Source organism: Chenopodium album, chromosome 10 (assembly GCF_948465745.1).
Source record: "Chenopodium album chromosome 10, dcCheAlbu1.1, whole genome shotgun sequence".
In the NCBI taxonomy this organism is placed as follows: Eukaryota; Viridiplantae; Streptophyta; class Magnoliopsida; order Caryophyllales; family Amaranthaceae; genus Chenopodium; species Chenopodium album.
In genome coordinates, this window is record NC_137843.1 from 57,923,160 (window position 1) to 57,945,908 (window position 22,749).

A 22,749-nucleotide genomic window follows, 5' to 3' on the forward strand; every position below is an offset into this window, starting at 1 on the left:
ATATTAAGTAAATTGAAACAAAGAAAGTAAATTGAATTCGATAAAATATTCGTTTTATAAAGAAAATACCTTTTGATGATCAATTATGACTACTTGTACATGAATTATGAGTAATACATATATTTATGTGTGACTTTTGTGATTCATTTTGATATACACTTTAAATTATGTTAAAACTTTGTAACGAATGACATGCATAATGTGAAATCATGGATATATATACTAAGGCCGTAGTCAATAGGTTCTCTTAGAGTAGTGATTCGCCAATATTAGAGCAGGATTAGCCCAACTCTTAATACTTGGCATGATATCATTATAAAGTAAGATAAGATTTCATATTTTTTTTGCATTGACGTTGTTTTGTATTTACAAAAGTTTTAAATGGAATCCGAATTTTCAAGACCCTATTTAAGACTTGAAAAAGAAATATGGGTGATGTAACACATATAAGACCCCATTTACTTCACCTTATTTTTGCTGAACTGAAATTATTTTCACTGAAATGAAATTATTTTTGTCGATTCTCTGTTATAATTTTTATTTAAGTTACTGATTTTTACTGAACTGAACTGAAATTATTTTTACAGAATTGAAATTATTTTAACTGAGCTGAATATTATTTTTTTAAGGTGAAGTGAACAGAGCCTAATATTGATGATGTTGATTGTTGACTACTAGATATAGTTGTATTGGTTATCAGACCACTTAAATGAGTTAAGAGTTAAAGAACTTAAAAAACATTGAATCTAAATAAATTTTAAATTTTAACAATATTATTATAAACCAAAAAAAAAAAAAAAAATAATAATACTGAAAAGTCTTAAGATTAGACAAGACTAATCTCGCTTTTATTTATAAGTTAAAAAACAGGGGAAAAAAAACGAAAAGAAAAGTCGTGTATAAGAAAAGTCGTTGGATTATTACATCATTCTTATCCTCATTATGCCATAGAGATGAAAAATAACACCCCTTTTATTTTGCATATCAATGATCTATCAGCTCGTATTTGATAATCTGTAATCTGGTTTAATTGATGGCTAACTCAAATAATAACCGATTTTATAGCTGCAATAATTGTTGGAACCCTGTTGCCTTAAAAGAGGACCTCCTTTCTAAGGCTTTTGTGGTAAGTTGCTTTAATTTCTTCATTTTATTTTTATTTTGATAATAAATAAAGTTAACATTCTTATTTGATTAATTTAGTTTGATAAATAGGCCTGCAATTTTACTTAACTTAATCATATTATTGTTAGTATGTTATTTTTTAAATCTAGTATTTGAAAATTTAGAGTTAATGATGTTTTAGTCTAAATTTGTATGAGAATCCTGTCAAAAAAAAAAAAAAAAAAAATTGTATGTGAATTTGTAGCATATGCAGGGCAAATTTAACTTGAGAGTTTGATACTTTGATTCAAAGTTATTGCTACTAAGTAGTGAATTTGAGTCCATGTATGTGTTTACCTTTTACATCAGTAATTCAGTATAATCTGATATAGCTTGGTTTGCTTCTCTATAACTTTAAGAAATTATTTTTAATTAAATCTGAAGATGAAATTAAATTATTATTTTTGATTAAATACTCTGGTCTTCAAAGTTTCTTCACATTACTATGGTTGAGTTGTGATTATGACAAGTGCAGGTTACACCGATGTGATAGTTTAATGAAAATCAACAATGATTAGTTAGAAGGATAAGGATTCATACCTCGATCAACTATAAAATGAAATCAATTACAGTAAAAAAAACTTGAGAGATGACTTTTAATCTTAGTTGTGGAATGAGTCAAGTTTAGTGTGATGAGTTGATCACAATATATGTTTGTTCATCTACTGTCAAGTCCAACAAAAAATTATCATTTGTCTAATGGTACATATTGAATCTTTCTCAATCTATTTGAATAGTTGACTATTCAATTTTAGGAGAATAAAACATTTATCGCAATACAATGAGACATGTGATATACAAAAATATGAGCTTGTATATTATGGTGACAAGCTCATAGGCCATAGTAGGATTTAAGATATACAAAAATACCTCATACTCCGTATCAATTAACCCTCTTTTCGCTCAACTGTACGTGTTTAGGCTTCATCTGGACAAGCCTTCATGTTTCGTAATGCAATGAACTTGAAGGTGGGAGAAAAAATTGAGAAACAACTCATTACTGGCAAGTTCACGATAGTTGATATATATTGCATCAAATGTGGCCAAGTTTTGGGTTGGAAATATTTTCGAGCCCATGATCCAAAGCAAGCATACAAGGAAGGCAATTACATTATAGAGCGTGCTAAGCTATTCAAAGGAAATTAAACCAGATTAAAGTTAACAAATACCCTATTTGATTACCACTTTTGAAATAATGATTTGGTGATAACGTTACAAAATTGATTTGTGTTGTTGTGACTTGTTGTATCTAAAATGATTTTGTGATTGAAGAACAATATGAAAACTTACCACTCATTAATGTGCGATAAAATTTGTCATTGGTTCAATTCCTCAATATGAATTAGTTATTCCGTCTAACAAGATGTTTTATAAAATTCTTGTCAGAAAAAAAAAATGTTTTATAAAATTGTAAGTGATAATTGGACAGTTGGACCACTTTTTTTTTTTAAACATAAAATAAAAGACTTATATTAATTGGCTAATGCCTTAGTTATAATGACATCAAGCATCTTATAATTTGTACAAAGAAAAATGATGCTGCACACCACTTAATTCTTGAATATAAGTTATTTCGCTTCTAAGGCTCTAAGCTATGAGTTACATTTGATTTATGGTCATGTAAGTCATTTGACACACGCAAAAAGAGTCAAATAACAAAGAAATATACTCGTACTACCTTAATCAGAGCTAAAAATATGATCATTATTTATTGAAAGGTTGTTATATATACCCGGGTGTACGGTACATCCAGGTGTACGGTACAAATTCTATTATTTATGTAATTTGACATTTCTGTACACCTTATCCCACATTACTATTTGGGACAACTTTTTTATGATAGGGTTATATTATAACGGATATAAAAAAGAACAAATATTGAATGTAAAACAAATAAGTAAAATCGACACAAAGATTAACGTGGTTCACAACAATGAGTTGGCTACGTCAACGAGCAATTTGAGACCAATTAATAAGAAAAAAAACAGATTGATGGTCTCTCAAATTTCTAATATTGACTCTCAAAATTCTGAATAATCACTCAACTAAATTATTACGACTGAGAAATAACCTGGAGTATTTATACGGAGTATTTGTGTTCGTTTAACAATTTCAATTACACTTCCGTAAAAATCATGTCTTTTAATTTCGTCAAGTACAAGTATTTCTTTTTTGAGTGCAATGAATCTTTTGATTATCTAACTAAAGTTTACACTTTGCACGCCAACAATCTTTCGACTTTCTTGTTCATTGTTTGCGCTTTTGCTTCGTCACTGTCATCAATTCTTCATCTTCTTTCCCAGGTACAAACCCCAAAATTTACCTAATTGCTTTTATTATGTATTTGAGATCCAAAAGCTTCCATTTTTCTGCACAATTTATAATCTTTACTGCTGTAAAACTGAATTTTGATCATTTTTAAAATTATCGTTTGCGCCCTCTTGTTATAATTCATGATTTTTCAACTGGGTTTTGCTTATTAAATTTTTTAATTAATGGTTTTTTTGTGGGGTTTGCTCAAATTGTTAGGCTTGGAAGTGTGAATTGTTTTGAAGGCTTAGAATTAAATTAGGAGTGAAGTAATTGGATGGCTGAATTGGGCGGACCAAGAGTGTATAGCTGCTATAATTGTCGAAATCAAGTTTGTCTTCATGATGATATTATCTCCAAGGCTTTCCAGGTAAATTATCCTCATTTTCCAATCATTAATTTTAATTATATTGCCAATTCAGTGTCAGCTTGTTTGGATTATCATGTTTTATGTTTTTCATTATTGTTACTAATTGTTGTTTTGATTGATATATTAATTGGTTTGCTTTAGTTGTTGATAAACCATTGCTTGTTTAGTACAAAATCTTGTATCAGACAATTAATTAGTCAACTGGGGTTTGGGTTTTTGTTATATTAATTAGTTATTTGTTCTTTATTTTTTAATTTGAGGGGTTTGTGATATTTTGTGTTTTGATGAATGTATTGATTTTGAGATGTAATGTGGTAGTGATTGTTGTCTAAAAGTTTGAGGATTCCATGGAATTTGAGGTGAGAGTGTGTCCAACTAGTGTGATTATGTTGTTAGGGAAGAAATGGTCGAGCATTTTTGTTTTCCCATGCTATGAATGTTGAGGTTGGGCCTAAGGAAGATAGGCAGCTTATGACTGGCCTTCACACGGTTGCTGATATCAATTGTGCTGATTGTCGACTAGTATTGGGGTGGAAGTACTTGCGTGCTTATGAACCGTCGCAAAGGTATAAGGAAGGGAAGTTCATTTTCGAGAAGTCCAAAATTGTCAAGGAGGATTGGTAGCCTGGTAACCAGGTTTTCCTTGTTCCATCCTATTCTCTCATTGTTCTTTTGGAAGTGTGAAAATGTCTTTCTGTTGTTTATCCTGTATAGATTATAGAAGTTGTTCTGACCAAGTGTTCATTCCTGACACACAATGTGCACTTCAGTGTGCCATCAAGTGTTGCCTTCATCTATTGTGAATAAAAATGGATTGTTCTTTTGAATGACGTTGTTGGATTGTTTACCAATTGCTTTTATATGAATTGAACTATTTCATAATATATTGTACTTGTTTGCTAATTACTCAACACTTGTCATCTTTACTCTTTCTTTTTTTTTTTAACCATAAATTATACAAAGTGCCATTTATTCTCATAGCTTCTGATCAGGCATCTTTTATATGGTGCTTGAGAAATGAGAATACACCCTTCTGCATATTCTATGTTTGTATCAGTCTAGTCATTACCCTGAGTTATGAACGATATGGTAAACATGATCTTTCTTAATCAAGTTAGTTTTAGTATTCAAGGGAGGAGAAGTCTCTCTCTGATGACACCCTAGGATCCACATCCACATGTACAATCTACGTCTTTCCCCACAACAAACCAGTCCAATGTTTTAAGGTCCTTCAATATCCCCAAGCCCTTTGGCATATAAGTCGTTTTGACATGATAAGCTCGTCAGTCACTTCATGCATTTCAAAACATTCAATGCTGCAAAACTCATCTTCCTTGGCTCTTTGGAAGAAGCCTTATATGACCATCTAAAGCACATTTTCTTTCCCATCATCCTCTAAGGCACCAAGCTTTAATTTTGTGCCTTAAAAGATCCCAAAGCGGTCCAAAGACGGATCATATCATATGCGTCAAATAGCATCCCCTTTGGAATTAAGGAGCAGTAAGCACTCAAAGCTTAGCTTCTCTATCCAGGTGATCATAGCTTAAATGTCTGCATGATCATGTCACGCCCCTCAAAGAATCAGTTATTAAGGCCTAATTGATTGTGGGACTATGTGCCGTCTTAGGACCTGTACGACACTTTTCTTAGTTTTCTACATACTGAGGTAAGTAGTTTCCCCTTGTCACCTCCTCGTATTGCCTCCATCCTTGCATTCTTGTTTCTAATTTTTTTTAACTTAATTCATTTTAATAACAGTAACAATTATTGTTACTTTTATTCCAGTCCCCCCCCCCCCCCCCTCTTTTTATTACGAAGTGTTTATTTATTTTTAGCTCAATTTTATTTTTGGTATACCCGTATTACCATGACCCCTATAATACCACTATAATTACACCTTTTAGTACTCTTTTTGTTTCTTTTATTTACTTTTTTTTTCCTTAATTACTAAAATAATTTTTTTACATTCTCACTTTATCTTTATATCTACTCACATATTTCAATATTTTCTTAAATTGTGTATCTGTCAAATATAAAAGAATATAATAATATACAAATTGTACATAATATCAAAATAACTAAGATACCTAGAAAAGAAAGCTTTAATTATAGAGAGGACACACGTACATACATTAATTTCTAGGCTGGGGAATAAGGAAGCTGGAGGCAACCCAGTCCACGATTTTAGCATTTTTGCTACTTAGTGGTAGAGTTGTCCCCCATTTACTCCACTTCATCTAATTCTTCTAGTTGTAGAAATTTTGGATGAGGGAGCCTTCCTAAAGAGCATAGGGATTTGCATGCTTTACAATGTGTAATATAAATTCCAATCAAATTAGGAAGGCGTCTCTCTAACTGATCCTGATCCACCATCCAACCTGGTAACCTCTCCCCTCCATAGCCACTTATTTTGAGGACCTTTAGATTGCAAGGGGAACGGAGACATTCTAACACCCTCTCATCCTCTTTTGTGCCATTCATGAAACTTATAAACAGTTCTCGGAGGTTCTCTTTCATCTTCAAATTTACAGCACTAATCTCACATGACATTATATACTTTGACTCCCTACGCACCTCAATATACAAATCTCCTCTTAGATTGTTCAGCTGATTAAGATCTGCCCACAATATTAACCTTTGAGTCAGTCAGTTCACCCACTATAAACACATCCAAAGTTCTAAGATTGTCAAATTCCCTAAACCCATGGGCATATGCGTCAACTTCTCACACCCTTTCAACTTAAGGTGTCTTAGATCCACCAACTTGCTCATGTCCCTTGGCAACTCCTCAAGGAAAGAACAATAATTCAAGTAGAGTGATTGTAAATTCACTAGACGTGTGATTGTATTTGGGAGTTTTACTATTCAGTTGCAGACAAATTAAGAAACCGCAAGCAGATTAATTCACCTACAGATGTTGGCAATTTTTTTATCCCCATCCCATATAGGTCCAATACTCTTAAAAGGATGAAATCTATTGTGAATAATTGTATCGGTAAGACGATAAATACTCCGTATAAGACCCTGTTATTTTATTTATACATAATTGTACAAGAGCCAAAAGGCTAGAATATTAATTATACTCTCTCTATACCTAAAAGATTCCTTCAAATAGTAATTAAAAAAGGGTTCCCTTCTATAATGTTATTGGTAAATTTGTCCCACTTAGCTTGGAAGTTGCAACCTCACTTGATCTTTCAATCTCTCTTTTACACTTGTGTCCATCCATGTGTACAAATTGCACTTGTTTATTACAAAAGTGAAATTGAGATCTGAAGTATGAAAAAAAATGGCAAATACTTTCTATTTTTGATAATTACTTTGTATTTTATATGGTTACAAGAATTCCTAATTAAAAAAGCTACAAAAGGAGGTTGGGGAAAAAAGAAAATTAAAAAAAAAATATGAAAGCTAGAGTTGGGAAACTGGTACAATGAAAGCTAGGGAAATGAACTTGGCACACCCCTATGTGAGAAAAGCATAGAAAATTGTGCTCTTACATAGGGGTGTGCCAAAATCAGTTTCCTGAAAGCTATGAGAACACGGATAGGTTAGGAATATGTTGAATATAGCACCAATATTCTCCATTTGGACTCTGGCACCTCTCCCTAAGTATGGGGCATTTGTCGATTATAAGTGTCTTTAAGTTTGGGAGGTTTGCTATTTGTTGCGGCAGTGATTCCAATCTTGGACAAATTCTAAAATGAAGTCTATTTAGGGAGGTGAGGCTGTCAATCCATTCTGGTATTGCCTTAAGTTCTTCACAATTTTTTATTTCTAAAAATTTCAGGGAAGATAATCCTTGTAAACTTTCCGGAACTACGTCCAAGCCCCATAGAGTTAGATTCTCTAAGTTGGGAAAGAATAAATACAAGTACTTATTTCGGAGGTTAAGCGCTTCCTGTTGCTGACGAAATTGCTTATCCCAGGAGTGAATATCAAGTTTTTTAAGAGAAATGAAGCCCCCTGAGTGCTGCCTTGAAATTGAAATCGCCAGTTCCACATTGTCTACTTCTAGAATTTCTAATTTGGGGAAGGGAGGCTTCCACTTAACAAGATGTTGATGTTGCACATGCTGTTGTTGAACTTGGAGATCCCCTCTTAAATATTGCTCATTGCTTGATAGCATTCTCCACCATCCCTTCAATTTTGGCATACCATGAATTGTGAGCTTTTCAAGGCTGGGAAACAAGGAAGATGGGGGCAACTCGTCCGCAATATTGGTAGCAATTTTGCTACTAGTGGTGGTGTTGTCTTCCATATACTCCACTTCATGTAATCCTCCAAGAAGTAGAAATTTCAGATGAGGGAGCCTTCCTAAGGAGCATAGGGACTTGCATGCTTTACAATTTGTAAATTTAATTTCAACCAAATTAGGGAGATGACTCTCTAACTGATGATTTACCATCCCCTCCATAACCACTTATTTTGAGGTACTTAGGATTACAAGGAGGCTGGAGACATTCTAACACCCTCTCATCCTCTTTTGTGCCATTCATGAAATTTATGCTTAGACTTTGGACCTTCTCTTTCATCTTCAAGTTTGCTGCACTAATCTCAGATGACATTATAAACTTTGATTCCATTCGCACCTCGATATACAATGTTCCTTCTAGATTGTTTAGCTGATTTAGATCTGCTAATCTACCCTTAGTATCAACCTCTGTTTCAGTCTGTTCACCCACTATAAACACATCCAAAGTTCTAAGATTTCTCAAATTCCCCAAACCCGTGGGCATATGCCTTATCTTCTCACACCCATCCAACATAAGGTGTCTTAGATTCTCCAACTTGCTCATGTCCCTAGGCCACTCCACAAGATTATAACAATCTGTCAAGTAAAGTGATTGTAAATTCACTAGACACGTGATTGAATTTGGGAGTTTCACTATATCAGTTTCAGACAAATTTAGATAACGTAAGCAGATTAATTCACTTACGGATGCTGGAATTCTCTTTATCCCCATCCTATGTAGGTCCAATACCTTTAAACATTCAAATGTTGATGTTAGGGACAAGTTCCTCACCTTTAGCTTATAGTCAAACGATGACACAGAATGGCATATGTTGAATGATTGCAGGTGTTTGATTTTGGGTATTGAGGAAGGCATTTCCCAATGTGAGTTCTCCATCACTATCAATGATAGATGACGAACCCTTTCGTCGATTTCATACGTGTTTGAATTTGCCACCTTGTATCTGTGCCCAGATAGTGAGAGAACAAGCTCGTACATTAGATTATGCATGGATACTCCTATAGGCTTTCGATTTTTCCCGTATATATACAATACCACTGAAAAACCCACTATTAATCAAGTTGCTTATGTATTCTTGCCCTGCTTCCTCTAAGCTTTGATTACTATACTGTGGCTTAATATATCCCAAAGCCATCCAACGATGAATCAGATTTTCACAACAAAGTGATCTCTCTGGGAACAAGGTACAGTAGGTAATACAAAGCTTCAATCTTGCATCCAATTGGTCAAAGCTAAACTTCAATGTGTGCATAACGTCAGACCCATAGGAAGCAAAATTAGCAAGCTGATCATCTCTAAAAGCACGCCATTCTTGAACAGTACGTTTCCCTGCTAAGAGGCCTCCTATACTTCGTATAACGAGTGGCACGTTTGGACACATATTTGCAATCTCTTTCCCAATTGCTTCCACACCTGGCTTTTGCCACTGTGTTAAAGCAATCTTTTGAAAAAGAAGCCAAGTGTCATTATTTGTTAAATCCTTAAGCATGTAAGGGTTGACGGCATCCATCATTCCGGCGACTTTATTATTACGTGTAGTGATGAGGACCTGACTCCCACCACATGCATGTGCTGATAACAAGTCTTTCAGATCAACCCACTTCTGCCTCAGGCTAACATGATCCCAAATGTCATCGAGAACAAGCAGAAATTTCTTGCCACAAATTGCTCGTCGAAAGTGATGATACAATTGATCCATGTTGCACAGATTGTGAGGCAATTTCCCTGCACCACATGCTGTTATCATCTCCACCAGGACATTTTTAATATCAAAATCTTGAGTTGCTGAAACCCAGAATTTAACATCAAAACAGTGCTTCATCCTCTCATCATTATACACATACCAAGCCAATGTTGTTTTCCCTATTCCACCAATCCCGACAATGGAGGCAACAGAGAGGGTCTCTGAAGCCATCGTGACGGAGTCATCAGACAACATGCTTACAATCGCGTCCCTTTCTCTGTCTCTCCCAACAACCAAATTGGTAACAACATGAGATGACTCGGCACTTTGTATGCTTCTTGCCCGAGTTGGAAAGCTGCAAATGCGACCAATCATAGCATGGTCTATTGCAATGGAATTCAGTTTCTTCTTAATATTCTCAACTTCACGAGCATCTTTGAATCGTGCAACAAGTTGATTTAATGCAGAAAAAAAAGACCGTAACTCTTTTGTGAAGTTACCTCCACTTATGACTTGTTTTTGTAATTTTCTAGTATTTCTTACATCCAACAAGTCATCCAACCTATCAAGTTGACATCTGAGTTTCTGCAGGGTGTCTTGTTCAGTTAGGCTGTATTGCTCGGACATTGAATCTGCATCAAGGAGTGCAGCTTCAATGAGAGTCCTTGTATTCTCAAGCCTTTTCACCTCGGATTCGAGGTCCATTACATAATTGATTTTGCTCCATAACCCTTGTTAACCAGTTTTTTCACAGCAAGATCAACTATTGCAGTCTGTACTGCTTCAGCCATTTTTTTTTTGGGTTAGGGGGTGTTTTATGGGAGAAGCTTCAAAGAAACGAAAATTAATCTACGACTGTATGGTTCACTCAAAGGTAAGAGGATGAAAATAAGAAGAGGCAGTGATAAGAAATTGATTTGTGGTTTTTTTTTTAATGGAAACTTGAGAATGGTTGAAGGATAAATGGCGTTTGGTAGATGCTTCGCGGAAATTCACTACGAGTATTTTAGAAAAAAATTAGGAAAATTTGCAAATTGTAGCTATTTAAAGTTTGTATTTTGCAAATTGCAGCCATTAAAAAAAAAAAACTGTAAATTATAGCATAAAAGTTCGTATAAATTGTAAATTATAGTCCGATTCAACTTTTTCATCGGTTTACATGTCAAAAAAATCATCGTTTAAGGTTTTAGGGGTCATTTTAGCTTTTAAGGGCCCGAATTACAAAATACGAACTTTAAATGGCTGCAATTTGAAAATTTTCCAAGAAATTATAGGCAACTTGTAGCTTTCATAAATTATTTACGATGAGCATGAATCTCATAATTATCACCGTTTAAAATTAATTAATTGAAATTAAATATTCCCTCAAAAAAAAAAAAAAAAATTGAAATAAAATATTGTTAAGTGTTCTTTCCACCCCTCTATTTTTCCAACTATGACTTGAAATCTGCTGAAGTTTCACATGGGATGTCTAATATGGCAAAGTGAAAACAGCATTATTACCGTTTGGAATTATTTTATGGAAATTAAAAATTGTAAAGTGTTCTTTACTCCCTCTTTTTGTTCAACTATGACTTGAAAATTGAAATCGGCTGAAATTTTCACATGGGATGTTAGAACGGTAAAGTGAATATACTACCTCTATTTCATATTATTTGTAACGGTTAGATATCTTTTCTCTCTATTTTATGTTAATTCCTTGCAATGTGCGGCACCATTGCCTGATATAAGTTGTAAGTTTGATAAGCATCGTATTTGTTTAGAAGAATACCTCGAGATTCAAAAGGCTATTTGTAATGATCTTATAAACTTGAATTTTTTAATAATGGGCTATGTTCTTAGTTGTGTCAAAAAAAAAATAAAAAAAAATTGTTGTAAATAATATGAAACGGAGGTAGTACTACTAATACCTTTATTTATGTAGTATATTATTTGCAACAATTAGACATTTTAAACTATAAATGCAGTGCCTAACGTTTAGTATAAGTTTGGGTTTAGTCCCTCAAGTTTCAAATAAATGATTTTGGCCCCTCTACCACCATTTTAGATGGTTACTTTAGCGACTCACCAAACTTTAGGGACTTTGAGTGATGACTGGACCAAACTTTAGAGACTTTAACTGCTGACTGGACCAAACTTTAGGGACTTTAATTGCTGACTGGACCAAACTTTAATGGCTTTATATATATTTTTTTTATTCAGTTGCTACTAAACATGTTAATTGATCTTCCATATCCACTTTTTACACTTTTTTTTTTATTAAGTGTAAAAAGTCTTGTTGACTTTGTAAGTCATAGATTTCCCAATACTTTTGCATATAGAATTTTAGGAGGTTTCCTACTTTCATGCCAACCTAAAATTATACTTGTAGTGATTATACAGTTTCATTTGTCGTATGAGGTGATCCAAAGAAGGAAATTTCTGATGTAGCTTCTCCTGACTAGTATGGAGTTACATAATCTAAACTTTAAATTTCAATTGTATCCTTTTTAGAGTGCCTTATATGAATCTAAGAGGGCTATGTGCTTTCTCCCTGATGTTTGGACGATGATCAGTAAAAATGATCAAGGACCTGCAATTTCTGCTTTAATATTCTGAATTCTGATACCAGCACAGTTTTAAGAGTGTAGCACATGAATATAGAGCAAAGAACTACTCGAGTAATAAACAACCACAAAAATACTACTGTAGTGATGAATTTTTATCAATAACTGATAATTTTACAATGAAAGTTACCATGTCCAAAATTTGTTGTTGGTCATGGATCTATCATTTCCTACATGAATCCTAAAATTTTGTGTTGTAGCAAGATCACTATCAACATCATTAGTCATTTAGTCTGGCGAGGACACTTGAATTAAACCATTTACTGCCCAAAAAGTACTACAATACTAAAATGTAAGTATGAACAATATCATCCTCATTCGTAAGCTGGCTTTTTGGCTGATCATCCATCATCCAGCCTGGTAAGTAAGTGTAAGGATGTTGTATTACCGCGAAATCACATTTTACAACTGAAATTTCCCAATACAAAGGGAAGGAAGTACACGCCAGGCCAATCAAGCCTGTAACCATCTATCTATTTACCATACAAAACTTCATACCCACATCATATGAGATTTTGCATTATTTAATTTAATATCAACCTAAGTTAATAAACATATTTATATTCGGGATATGTTTGATTTTGGAGCAATCTTCACCTGTAGGCTTCTGGCACCTCTCCCTAAGCTTCTTGGAGCAGTTTTTTTAGTGTAAGCCCCTTCAAACTGGAAAAGTTGGCAATACATTCTGGTATGGCCTTGAGGTCTTCACATTTGGCTATTGTGAGCGTCTCCAAGGAGGACATGCCTCTAAACTCCCTTGTCATTGAAATTACCAACTCCATCGTGGGGGCGTCCATATGCTTCAATCTGGGGAATGCTTGCTTCTTTTCAAGGAGATTATACTGGACGGGCTGTCCTGTATCCTCTCCACCATTCGAGAAAATCCTCCGCCAACCCCTCAATTTCGGCATGCTAATAAGCATGAGTGTTTCAAGTGACGGGAATAAGGGAGCAACATCCATGACATTGTCACTATTGACAATGCTGCCACTGCGAGTATCCTCCTCTATGTATTCCACATTATCTAAAAAGCAGAGGTTCAAAATTTGGAGATTAGGAAGTCTACCAAATGAGCAAAAACAACTGCATCCTTTAAAATGGTATATTGTTATGTAAGCAAGATTTGGTAGCCAAAAATGGAGTCGATCCAACATCCAGCTTGGTAATTTCTCCCCTGCATAACCATTTATTCTCAGATTTCTTAAATTTGGATTTGGTTGAAGGCCTTCTATTATCATCTCATCATCTTTTGTGCTGCCGTAATTGAATTCTAATCTCAAGCTCTTAAGCTTATCCATACTCTTCACGTTTGCTGCCTTTGCTTCGGATGCATCTTTTGGCCTCCCAAACACATGGATTCTTAATCCTCCTGTTAGACTGTTGAGGCAACTTAGCTCTGCTAAACCGCCAGCAGCATAGGCCTTTGATCCTCTTTGTGGATTGTGCTCCCTAAGTATGAACATGTCTAATGTTCGAAGATTTGTCAAGTTTCCCAACCCCTTAGGCATACGTCTCAACTCGTTACACCCCATGAGAGTGAGGTGTCTCAGATCTGCCAGCTTAGTTATGCCCTTGGGCAACTCCTGAAGTTCTTTACAGCACAACAAGTTAAGCGACAACAGATTCACTAGTAGTGTGACTGAATTTGGGAGTTTAACTATAGAATTGTATGACAAATCTAGATACTGTAAGCACCGCAGCTCACCCAGCCCATGTAGATCTAATATCCTCCAGCCCATGTAGATCTAATATCCTCAAGCGCGGGAATCTCAATATTAAGCCACGGAAGATGGACAAATTCTTCAATGTCAACTTACAGTGGGAAGGCACTGCTAGAAGGAAGGACTGTAAATGCTGAATCTTGAGTAGTGAGGAAGGGACTTCCCAACATGTTTCTGACAGTGTACCAAATGATACATGACAAACTCTTTGGTCAAATTCATTTGTGTTTGAATCTGCCATCTTATACTCGAATCCAACAATCGAACGCACAAGATCATGCATCACATCATGCATTGTCAAGAGTACCTGGGAATCAAACTCATAAGCCCGCATTATTTTTAAAAAGTTGTGGTTTACCAAGATAAGCATGTATGCTTCAGCTGCTTCCTCCAAACTTTGGCTTCTATATTGTGGCTTGACGTAACCCAAAGAGATCCAAAGACGAACCAGTACATCTTAGCCCATATGTTATCCACAACAAGCAGAAACTTTTTTCTGCCTATTGCTAGAAGGAAGTGGTCATAGAACTGATAATCCATCTCACAGTCGAGAGGGATTCCATCCATATTAGATGCTACTCTTAGTATCTTATCCCGCACCTTTTTGACGTCGAAATCTTGAGTTACGGAAACCCAAAACTGAACATCAAAACAGCTTTTAACCTCTTCATCATGGTATACATACTGAGCTAATGTAGTTTTCCCCACTCCCCCAATCCCAACAATGGAAGAGACAGAAGGGGTCGAGGTCTCCAACAAGGACTCAAAAAGCATGGTTTTAATGTTGTTCCGATCTTCATCTCTCCCGATAACTACATCAGTGATGACACGAAACCGAGTACTTTCTGTGCTCAATAGTGCCTGCGTTTCGTTCATGGATGGCATGCTAATTATGCCACCAAACTGCGCATGACATTTTGCAATAAACTCAAATTTCTTTATAATAGCTTTGAACTTATGAGCATTTCTCAAGGTTGAAAAAAGCTGGTTTGAATCAGAAAAGAATAAACGTACAGCTTTTACAAACTTGTTTCCATTCATGACCTCTTTCTGCTTGTCTCTGGCCGCGATTTCAACCAAGAAATCATCCAATTCAGCTAGTGCACAACCGATCTTGTCGAGCACATCTCGTTGAGCATTGCTGCATGACTCCAAGGAATCTGCATCAAGAAGTGTAGCTTCAACGGTAGTCTTAAACTCTTGGAGCATTTTAATGTGGAAATTCAGGTTCCTACTAGACATTATTCCTCTACATGCTCTGGCACCCAGCTTTTCCACAATATTTGAAACAACTTCAGCCACTATGGCCTCTGCCATTTCTCTGTTTTTTTATTTTATTTTTTTATAAGCGCGTAACAAAAATGGTGTTTGTACCTTAGCTTGTGGTTTTGATTTATTAAGCTTCAAGGACTTAATTAAATGAGATTACATTACATTTACATTTAAACACCTAGTTATGTACCGTATGTGTTACTCTAAACGTTGTGGTTACTTCATATTCTAGAAACCCTTAGCTTACTAATTTACATTGTTCAATACTTCAGTATGTTGAATTCTTCGTTCATTGTTCAACATTGAAAGTAACATTATTGACTCAACTTTGTTCTAAATCAACAGAATTGAATTTACTTCTATTGTAAAAAGTTTTGGAGAAGTAGCATCTATTTGGACATTTGAGTCATTCTACTTTGTAAAGTAGACTAGTAAGTCTTCGTCAAGATGTGAAATGCCATAATCATCTAGAGCTTCATAAATCATACTACCTCTGTTAATTTTTATGTGCAACTTTGGGGTATTATTTGTGAGATATAAAATATTCCAAAGTTGCACATAAAAATTAACGGAGGTAGTAATAAAAGTTTATTGCCAATCAACTGGTTCATGTGCGTTTTTATAGTCTAACAATATGTACGAAGTATCACTGTATCAATTTAATAATTATTTTTTATCCCGGTGCTGTAATCTTATCTTGAGCTCTAATGATAAAAACATCTATGTAAATTGGAAAATATATATGTTTCTGGCGGTGTGATCGGCCACCATAGGGTACCAGTTAGTGTTATAGAGGTTATTTTGTTAGATTTATAAGGGTTACTTAGTAACATAAGAGTTATTTTGTAATTTAAAAGTTACTCAATAAGTATAATAAGGGATTATTTTAGTATAATAAGGGTTCTTTCTGTTAGTGTATAGTGATTACTCTGTGTTTAACAAGCGGTTTCACGAAAAAAAAAACGTTATAATAAGTATATAAAAACAATTTGGTATGAATTTTATTATCAAATATATATATATATATATATATATATATATATATATATAGGTATACTTATATATTTTGGCAGGAGTTATCTATCATCAAATAAATGTTTTAACGATTTGTACTTCATTAATTATATGGTGATTAAAGGGTCAATAAAAAATATTACTGTGATAAAACATGTATGAATAAATTGTACCCTCAATTATTTAGGCGGATACGAATAAATTTTACCCTCAATTATTTAGGCGGACACCAAAGTGGTCACTCGTAGAAATAGGAAGAGAAGCTCATTTGAGTCATTGGGTATAAGGGAGAAACTGATTGCTTAATATAATAAACACCAACGGTAAATACTCTATAAGACCCTGTTTTTATTTTTTTATTTTATGTATTCGTAATTGTACAAAAGCCAAAAGGCTAAAACACTGATCATACTCTTATTTTATTTAATTTTTAGGCAAAATTGGTATAAACCATCTTTTTGTCCAATTTTTTTGAAAAAACTACCTTTTATGTTTTTTTATTTACTAAACCACCTTTTAAGTACCTAAATTCTTGATTGCACCACTCCTATTTCATCACATTTTAGCGATCAGACATACTCTGTAATTCATCACATTTTATTTTAAATTGCTGCAAATAATATTCAAAGGTACTCCCAATATACTTCGTATTATTTGCTAATTAATCAAATCACTTCTCATCTAACTTTTTTCTTTTTTTTCTTTTTTATTTTTTATTTTTTTTATTTACTACTTTGTATTAAGTGCTCCAAAGCACTATTTCTCGTCTTATCTCATGATTTGGCATCTATTATTATTAGGCTTGTATAGTGCTGTCTTATCTGCTGATTTGGAATCTATAAATATACGTAATTAGGCCATGTTCTTTTGAGCTTCTAAGCACGACAGAGTAGATTTTAGCAGAGTAGAGCAGATCAGATTTCAACATTATTATTAAATATTAATTATTATTATTAATTTAATAATAATTATTATTAATTTAATAATAATTATTATTAATAATTTAATAATTATTATTATTAAATATTCATTAATATTAGTAATTATTATTTTTAAGCAGAGAGCAAAGCAGATTTTAGCAAAGCTTGGTGGAGCTGGTGAGGAACTCATATTGTGACTTTGAGGTCACAAATTCGAGCCCCACTAACTACAAAATGCTTGGAAGTAGGGGTATTCCCTTACATCCCCCTCTACTCTCAAGCGCCGACTTGCGGAGCTAGGCTGGTTAAAACTGTGATAGGTGTCGGTTCAGTAGGATCCTCTCCTAAAGTATTTTTCCCTCCAGAAAAAAAAAAATTTAATTGTCTTGTATAAAGGGAACATTTGTTAATTTTTATTGAAAAAACAATATTAGATAACTTTAACCTTTTTTAAGATACAAATGCCCCTCTTATAAAAAACACTCGTTTTATTAAGTGCTCTATTATCAAAAGTGAAAACCCCACTCATATTATATACGTACTATTTTTGTCTTTCCTTTTAACCTCACTATCATTTTTAATATTTAGAATAAGTGATGCTACAAAAATAATACTCTGTAACTTTTATACTTGTATATAGTTTGTAGAGATAACTTTAAATTATTGTTTTTTAGGATAATTTAAATCCATCTTATAATAAATTAATACAAGTCCGTCTTAAAAAAAAAATCCGTTATTAGGTGCTTGGTGAAACACCATTTTGCATAATTAATCTAGCCATAAGGGAGGTCCTTTTTTTTTTGGGTGTGTGTGTGTATGTGTGTTAGTGTTAACCAAGAACTATTTAACCTAGTAATTTCGAAAAATTTCAATTTTCTCATTTTATATTGTCAACCAAAAAAGCCCAAAGTTATCTTTGATCCACATATACAACACTACTACTACTGTCTTTCTACACAACAAACCAGTCCAATATTTGTAGGTTCTTCAATTTTTCTCAACAGAACCTTAATTCATCTATATGTCTTGCTTCAAACTGGTTTGCTGTAATAATTTAGAGTAAATCATTTTAAGGTTTAGTTTTCGAAGTCAAAAACTGTCAAGATTGATTATTGGTAATACAGTAATACCTGGTAACAAGATTTCCTTGTTCTCGGGCCAGAGTTCAGTTCAAAAATTATGTCAAAGTATAATTTCTGTTCAAGAATTGCATAATTGAATCGGGTTTTTCCTTTTGGTTATATTGTCAAAATTTATCTAAGCTTGTTTTCTTCAAAAAATTGTTACATTTTTCTCAAGAGTAAGTTTTTCCATAAAATAATTTGAGTATACTAATTTAATCTACACGATGGTATCAACTATCAAGTTGCTAGTCTTTAGATTTCAAGCTCCTATCTTGCACTCAGCATTACTTTAAACTCCTTACTACACTGTTTAGGTTAGTCGATTCCTTGTTTTTGAAAGCTGTTGTTAGCATTACGCTTATTTACGCTGCTTATTTGGAGTATGATTTTTTTTTTGGACCAGATAACATACAGAGGTTCAAAATGACTTAACATTTATATATCAATTATAAGAGTGAAAACAAGGAAAAACATACTGTATTATATATTCTTAATCGTACAAAATGAAAGCCTAAAGGCTAAGATATCCGTTATACAGCTATACTCTCTCTATCCCTAAAGGGCTAAATTTTGCTTCATATCCAAAAAAAGGATGCCCTTCCATAGTTTTATTAGTTAATTTATCCGCTTGCAACCTCGCTTATTCTTTCAACCTCTCTTTTCATTCAACCTCTCTTTTCATCCATTCTTGTGCTCAGCCTCACTCATGTGTGCAAATAGTACTTCTTGTTTGTTAAAAATGCACATTTGATATTTGGAGCAATACTTTAGGAGTATGAAAAAACATTGCAATTGCAAATTTTATACAAAATAGGGAGTATTGGAGTAAGGGGTTGGGGGTGAAAATGGAAAATAAAAAATAATTGAAAGATGAGTTGGGAAAGTAGTACAATAAAAACTATGATTATTTCTAAGTCACTCACTACTAGGATATGCATGAACTTAAATGTTGAATAAGGGGCCAGTATTCTCCATTTGGACGCTGGCACCTCTCACTCAGTATGGGGCATCCGCTAATTTCAAGAACCTTCAAGTTTGGGAGGTTTGCTATTTGATGCGGCAGTGATTCTAATCTTGGGCAATCTGACAAAACAAGTCTTTGTAGGGAGGTGAGGCTGTCAATCCATTCTGGTATTGCTTTGATATGTTGTATTTCAGAGATAGTCAAGCATTGAAGGGATGATAGATCTCGTATTCCCTCATAAAGAACCTCTAACCTTAGATGCTCAAGGTACAGATTGTGCAGGTTAGGAAACCAACTACTTAATGGAAGGGTAGGTGTTTGTCGTTGTTGATGAGGCTGCATAAAAGCATGCACACCAGCGAGATAGGGGGATATATAGAGACTTCTAAGAGAGGTGAAACTCCCTATCTGCTGCCTGGTAATTGTAATCACCAACTCCATATTGTCCACTTGTAGCATCTGTAATTTGGGGAATGCAGGCTTCCAATTAACGAGATGCTGATGTTGAACCTGGATATCCTCCTGCGCACTACTTGACATCCTCCACCATCCCTTCAGCTTTGGCATCCCGGCTACTTTTAAATCTATGAGGCTAGGGAATAGGGGGGCTTGAGACAACTCATTGTCACTATCAGAAATATCCACCACATACTCTACTTCATCTAACCCATTCAGATGTAGAGATTTCAGATGAGGGAGCCTTCCAAAGGAGCATAAATATTTGCATGATTTACAATTTACAATATAAATTGTTGTCAAGTTAGGAAGGTGATTATCTAGATAATCCATCATCCAACTTGGTAACCTCTCTCCTCCATACCCAGTTATATGGAGTAACTTTAGATTAAAAGGGGGCTGGAGACATTCTAACACCCTCTCATCCTCTTTTGTGCCATTCTTGAAGCTTATAATTAGTTCTCGGAGGTTCTCTTTCATCTTCAAGTTTGATGCTCTAATATCCGATGACATTATGTACTTTGACTCCCCACACACCTCAATAAGCAAATCTCCTCTTAGATTATTTAGCTGATCTAAATCTGCTAGCTTGCCCATAATACTAGCGTCTGCTTCAGCCTGGTTACTTACTTTGAAAGTATCTAATGTTCTAAGACTTGTCAACTTCCCCAATCCCATGGGCATATGCCTCACCCCCAGACTTCCCAATATCTTAAGGTGTCTCAGATTCACCAACTTGCTCACGTCCCTAGGCAACTCCACAAGGTTACCACAATTATGCAGGTAGAGTAATAGTAAATTCACTAGCCGCGTTATTGAATTTGGTAGTTTCACTATATCAGTTTCAGACAAATTTAGATACCGCAAGCAGATTAATTCACCTACAGATGACGGTAATTCCTTTATCCCCACACCTTGTAGGTCTAACACCCTTAAACATTCAAGTTTTGATATTAATTTACCACACATGGACAAATTTCTCACCTTTAGCTTACCTCTATCACTTGTACTCCCTCTGACTAATGATTGAAGGTGTTTGATTTTGAATACTGAAGAAGGCAATACCCAATATCCTTCCGTCAAATATTCTCCAAAAACTGATGTCGCCTGGACTTTCCAGAAAGATAGATGACGAACCCTTTCGTCAATTTCAACTGTGTTTGAATCTGTCACCTTATATTTAAACCCAGCTAGTGTGAGTACGAGCTCATACATCAAATCCTGCATAGTAAATGATGCATCATCACGGCTACATAATTGGAGAAATCCACAACTAAGCAAGCTGATCATACATTCATTCCCGGCTTCCTCCAAACTTTGTTTTTCATATGCGGGCTTAACATATCCCAAAGCAATCCAACGGTTGATCATTTCTTCTTGTGAAAAATCACCTCCCTTTTGGAACAAGGAGCAGTAAGTAACACAAAGCTTCTGTGTTGCATCCAATTTGTCGTAGCTAAATTTAAGCGTATGCATAACGTCACGCCCATAGGAAGCAAAATTAGCAAACTGATCATCTCTAAAAGCAAGCCATTCTTGAACAGTACGTTTCCCTGCTAAGAGGCCTCCAATACTTCGTATAACAAGGGGCACTTTTGGACACATGTTAGCGATCTCCATCCCAATTGCTTCCACACCTGGCTCTTGCCAATGTGTAAAAGCAATCTTCTGAAAGAGAAGCCAAGAGTCATCTTCTGTTAAATCCCCAAGCATGCAAGGAGCATTGGAATCCATTAGTCCAGCCACTTTTTGATCGCGTGTGGTAAGGAGAACCTTACTCCCATTAGCTCCAAATTCTAGCAGCTTTCTCAATTCGAACCACTTGTTTCTCAAGTCAGTTTGATCCCAAATGTTATCAAGGACAAGCAGAAATTTCTTCTTACCAATTGCTTGATGGAATAGATGATAAAGCTGAGCCATGTCGTATAGATTGAGAGGCATTATTTCCCCTGAACCACGTGCTATTATTGTCTCCAGCACCTTCCTGACATCAAAACCCTGAGTCGTCGAAACCCAGAACTGAACGTCAAAACAATACTTGATCCTCTCATCATTATACACATACCAAGCCAATGTTGTTTTCCCCATTCCGCCAATCCCAACAATGGAAGAAACAGAGAGGGTTCCTGAAGCCATGGAGTCCTCAGACAACATGCTTACAATCTGGTCCCTGTCTTTGTCCCTCCCAACAACAAAATTGGTAAGGATGTTAGACGATGACGACCCCGCTCTTTGAATGCTCTTTTCCCTCGTTGGCACGCAGCAAATGCGACCAATCATAGCATGGTCTATTGCAATGGAACTGAGTTTCTTCTTAATACCATCAACTTTTCGAGCATCTTTAAGCCGTGCAACAAGCTGATTTGATGCAGAGAAGAAGGGTTGTAACTCTTTTGTGAAGTTACCTCCACTCATGACTTGTTTCTGTAATTTCCTAGAATTTCTTACATCTAACAAGTCAACCAACCTATCAAGCTGACAGCTAAGTTTCTCCAGAGTGTCTTGTTCAGTAAGGCTGTATTGCTCCAACATTGAATCTGCGTCAAGGAGTGCAGCTTCAATGAGAGTTCTTGTATTCTCAAGCCTTTTCACCTCGGACTCGAGGTCCATTACATAATTGATTGCACCATAACCTTTGTTAACCATTTTTTTCACAGCAAGATCAACTATTGCAGTTTGTACGGGTCAGCCATTTTTTTTTTCTTTGGGGGTTCTAAGAATTAAAGGTGATTTTGTGCGTGTTAAGGGAGTAAGATAGAATTAATATGATTTGTGGTTTGTGAATGGAAAATTGAAGGGCTGGTTGAGGGATTTTATACAAATTTAACTAAAAATTACTGTATAATACTTTATGTAAGATGCTTCCTAGAATTAACTAGGCAACTCAC

At 34.9% G+C, this 22,749-nt stretch overlaps 4 protein-coding genes and 1 pseudogene across 5 annotated transcripts; 1 reads left to right on the forward strand and 4 right to left on the reverse strand.

Moving 5' to 3' along the window:
* The first annotated feature begins 989 nt into the window (after nucleotides 1-989).
* Nucleotides 990-4,671, forward strand: LOC145562681 (protein yippee-like At4g27745). Of its 2 annotated transcripts, none has more exons than XM_081623049.1 (3): nucleotides 990-1,126; nucleotides 3,694-3,844; nucleotides 4,241-4,671. In XM_081623049.1, the coding sequence occupies exons 2-3, from the start codon at nucleotides 3,752-3,754 to the stop codon at nucleotides 4,466-4,468; spliced, it is 321 nt and encodes a 106-aa protein (XP_081479175.1). In that variant the 5' UTR covers nucleotides 990-1,126; nucleotides 3,694-3,751; the 3' UTR covers nucleotides 4,469-4,671. The 2 variants fall into 2 exon arrangements, with proteins under 2 accessions (XP_081479175.1, XP_081479174.1); XM_081623048.1 differs by lacking the exon at nucleotides 990-1,126 and adding an exon at nucleotides 3,170-3,467.
* A 2,705-nt stretch (nucleotides 4,672-7,376) lies between these two features.
* On the reverse strand, nucleotides 7,377-9,078 carry LOC145565540 (uncharacterized). Its single transcript, XM_081625509.1, has 2 exons — nucleotides 8,250-9,078; nucleotides 7,377-8,161 (listed from the first exon to the last, which is right to left on the reverse strand). Exons 1-2 carry the CDS (start codon nucleotides 9,076-9,078, stop codon nucleotides 7,377-7,379), a joined length of 1,614 nt encoding a protein of 537 aa, XP_081481635.1.
* A 4-nt stretch (nucleotides 9,079-9,082) lies between these two features.
* On the reverse strand, nucleotides 9,083-10,489 carry LOC145565541 (disease resistance protein RGA2-like). The gene has a single exon (XM_081625510.1). It carries the CDS (start codon nucleotides 10,487-10,489, stop codon nucleotides 9,083-9,085), a length of 1,407 nt encoding a protein of 468 aa, XP_081481636.1.
* Nucleotides 10,490-13,010: 2,521 nt separating this feature from the next.
* On the reverse strand, nucleotides 13,011-15,428 carry LOC145565542 (disease resistance protein RGA2-like; annotated as a pseudogene).
* A 3,938-nt stretch (nucleotides 15,429-19,366) lies between these two features.
* Nucleotides 19,367-22,507, reverse strand: LOC145565543 (disease resistance protein RGA2-like). Its single transcript, XM_081625511.1, has one exon. It carries the CDS (start codon nucleotides 22,505-22,507, stop codon nucleotides 19,367-19,369), a length of 3,141 nt encoding a protein of 1,046 aa, XP_081481637.1.
* Between the last annotated feature and the right edge of the window lie 242 nt (nucleotides 22,508-22,749).